We start from the raw sequence: 3,242 nt of genomic DNA on the forward strand, positions 1-3,242 counted from the left end.
GATTGTAATTTTATATAAATACTAATGAACGTAATAAATAATTGACAAAATAAACTAAATTAAGTTATGGTACAAAACTTTTTCGATTAAGTGAAGTATTTATTATTTTGCAAAATAAACCAAATTAAATTATGGTACAATACTTTTTCGATTAAGTGAAGTATTTACAAGATATTCATCGTCAAATATATGCCTATCAAAGGAAAACACAAAACCAAATAAGTATGGAAGGGCTAAGTTCAGGGTGCAACCGAACATTTGACTTTTGCAACTTGCAGAAGTCATGGCCAGGCAAATACCTGAAAGTACAAAACTTCAACCAGAGGATCGAAATCTAATCAGTATACATATATACTATATATATACATATAACTCACACACTGACAGAGAAGTTACATCTTTCACGGACGGACAGACAGGCATTCACTCGGATTTAATTTTTGCTCGTCATCCCGATCATTTATATATACATATATAAACCTATGGCTTAGTTTTAGGGGATACGTACAACCGTTAGGCTCTGAGGATTTTTTGTGCAATAATGACCTCAAAATTCGTTGGCATAAGGGTATTGCAGCGGGAGGGAATTACTCTGAAGGAGATGAGATGGACAAAATCACCTTTCAATTTGGTCACAATAGTATGTCACTTACTAAAAAACCAATCATATAGAGTAAAGTCAGCCGGATGTTCGAAAATCCTGATATTAGTTGTATGGTGGATAAGTCAAGTTTTCGCTCAATTTTATCTATTTTAGGCACAACTATGTGTGTATACACTGTTATAAGTAAAACAATCTAGCTCATTTGCCGATATATGCGGTATAAAGTTACCCGGAAGTATGAAAATATTTATATTAGGTACATATAATATATGGGGGCTAAGAGATCCCTAAATATTAAGTCAACTATAGGTGCCAAATAACCGGTACATGTTAAGCTTGAACAGTTTTTGTTGGATTTCAACAATTTTTTCATGAGTGAACGATTTCATCCGTTTTCATACTGTTGGTAGGAGTTCTTATAATATTGCGCTGAGAAAATTTGGTTGTGGTAGCTTTAGTAGTTTAGGAGATGTGTACGATAAACTTATTAGAGGGCGTGGGCACGGCAACTTTTTCAAAAAATTTTGCTCACAAGTGTTTCTTGCAACTGCGATCCCCTGTACTAAATTATAGTTTTATATTTTAATTTGCATGGTCTAGAGTGATGACACTTTTTAGGTTTTAGGTTAATAGCGATTTATGGGCGTGGCAGTACCAAGTTTCATGACTATATCTCAATTTTTACTCAACGGATTTTAACTTTTCTCGTCACCCTGATCATTTACATAAATACTTTTTCAATAAGAGTGCTACAAAAGTTCTTTTAAATAAAATAAAAATGGTTTGGGATATCAATGAAATTCTTTATTCGTATGAAAGTACATTCGATGCCTTTATGTATGGAACTCGATTTGTTTTGCATGACCAATTCTTCCCGTTACAATTAAGAGCTCATAAGCACATACATGGAGAACCTTCCTTGGAGCTGCCTATCAACTAATTTTTCAGATTGCCTAGCGACAATGACAAGTAAATTTGACAGTTTGTTGCCTATGCCAGAGAACGTATAATATTATACGTTATCTGCCTATGCTGATTCTCCCATTTCTAATAGCCATGATTCAATGATAGAGACAAAATGACACGTGTTAGGAGAGTATAGAAATTTGAACACCCCCCTTCATTTGTACATACATATATACATGAATGTATGTATTTGTAAAAGTTTTGAAGCCCATTTACAAAAGCTTTGAGTTAAATGCAATGCGCAAAAGAGCTTTCGTTTTCCCTGAAGTGAACAAAATAGCTATTGTGCAATTTAGTACCCAAAAGAACGTCAAATAAGATTTATAATAAAGTGCCAATTGCAGAAGTGAATGACATATCAGAATTGACATGTTTTAATAAATTAATAATTTTTTAATAACCCAACCAAAACAAACTTAACAAAACACAAAAGTGTGAAAAGAAATAAATCGAGACTACTTTAATATATGTATAAGCCCATATGGTTCATGCGTTTACAAAAATTAATAACAATTTGTAATATAAGGATATATTGAATTATTGCGACGGTAACAATTAAATTAGTAACGCCAGCAACAATAAATTCATCAAAATGTCATGGAGATATACGGTACACATAATTTACTTTTCTGTTGAAATACGTATTTGAATGCATGTGTTTCCAGCCTTTTCCTCATTTGGGCATACATACTTATGTGCATGCATACTATATATGTACACATTTTCACGTTTAATGAATTGAAACACAGCTTTAATATATGTACATTTTAAAAAGAAAAAATTAATAGAATGATATAGATATAAACATAAGTATGTATGACGCGCATATATAAAATTCATATTATTTACTTACTATACCGCAAATTCATTTAATTTGTTAGGAGGCGAACGTCCGTTTTTTATATTTGATTTAGATGTAAACATATAAATATGTACATATGTCAAACTGATGTGTTTTTTTGAATTTGTTGTGCTTCTTCATGGGTCTTGTTTTTGCTCTGCTGCTCCCACCTTGTATACATTCGCCTTACATATGTATGTAATATTGATTATGTTCAGGTATATAGCAACAATCCGCAAAACAGCAATGTTGTGCAAGGTTAAAGTTGACTGCTAAAAACTATATATGCAGTTACCAGTGGCGGATCCAAGAGGGGGGTGGCAGGGTGATTTTGGTGTTAAAACACCGCCTAAATTCAGAGAAAATATATGCTTGTTGATATGGGTTTGGAATGAGGTTATTGATCAAAAAAAATCACATCAAATTATAAGCAATTATAATAAGTTACACGATTTTTGTTGTTATTCATATAATTCGAACTTTCTCTACATTTGTACAAGCAATATCGCAGAAGCTCAGTGATTAATTGAGGATTACACGGGATCTCACATTCCATGTTATATTTTCCTTGTTTTTGAAAGAATTATGAATATTCATTGATGCTAATGTAACCTCCCCCTGCACACCATTTTACGTAGTACATGGTCAACTTTACAAGCTCCTCATTATCACGTGCATAATTATTTGTGAAGTTGCATAATTAACTCATTCTTTTCAACAGTATAATATGATTTTTGGCAATTCAACTATCCTTATACCCGTTTTTGTGCACAAGACAAAACGTGTCCTATAATAACTGAATTTTCGCGAGGGAACTGCTATATTAAAAAT

At 32.4% G+C, this 3,242-nt stretch overlaps 1 protein-coding gene across 4 annotated transcripts in view; it reads left to right on the forward strand.

Moving 5' to 3' along the window:
• The first annotated feature begins 1,846 nt into the window (after positions 1-1,846).
• LOC108978847 (dual specificity phosphatase DUPD1) overlaps positions 1,847-3,242 on the forward strand; it is a 13,753-nt gene continuing 12,357 nt past the window's right edge. For 2 of the 4 annotated variants that reach the window (XM_018949337.1, XM_018949339.1), the window contains exon 1: positions 1,847-2,180. In XM_018949337.1, coding sequence (XP_018804882.1) covers positions 2,163-2,180 — 18 coding nt within the window. In that variant the 5' untranslated portion in view covers positions 1,847-2,162. The remainder of the gene's footprint in view (positions 2,181-3,242) is intronic. The other 2 variants (XM_018949338.1, XM_018949341.1) reach the window with 1 other exon arrangement.

Source organism: Bactrocera latifrons, unplaced genomic scaffold, assembly GCF_001853355.1.
Source record: "Bactrocera latifrons isolate USDA-ARS-PBARC rearing strain unplaced genomic scaffold, ASM185335v1 scaffold_128, whole genome shotgun sequence".
Taxonomy (NCBI): Eukaryota; Metazoa; Arthropoda; class Insecta; order Diptera; family Tephritidae; genus Bactrocera; species Bactrocera latifrons.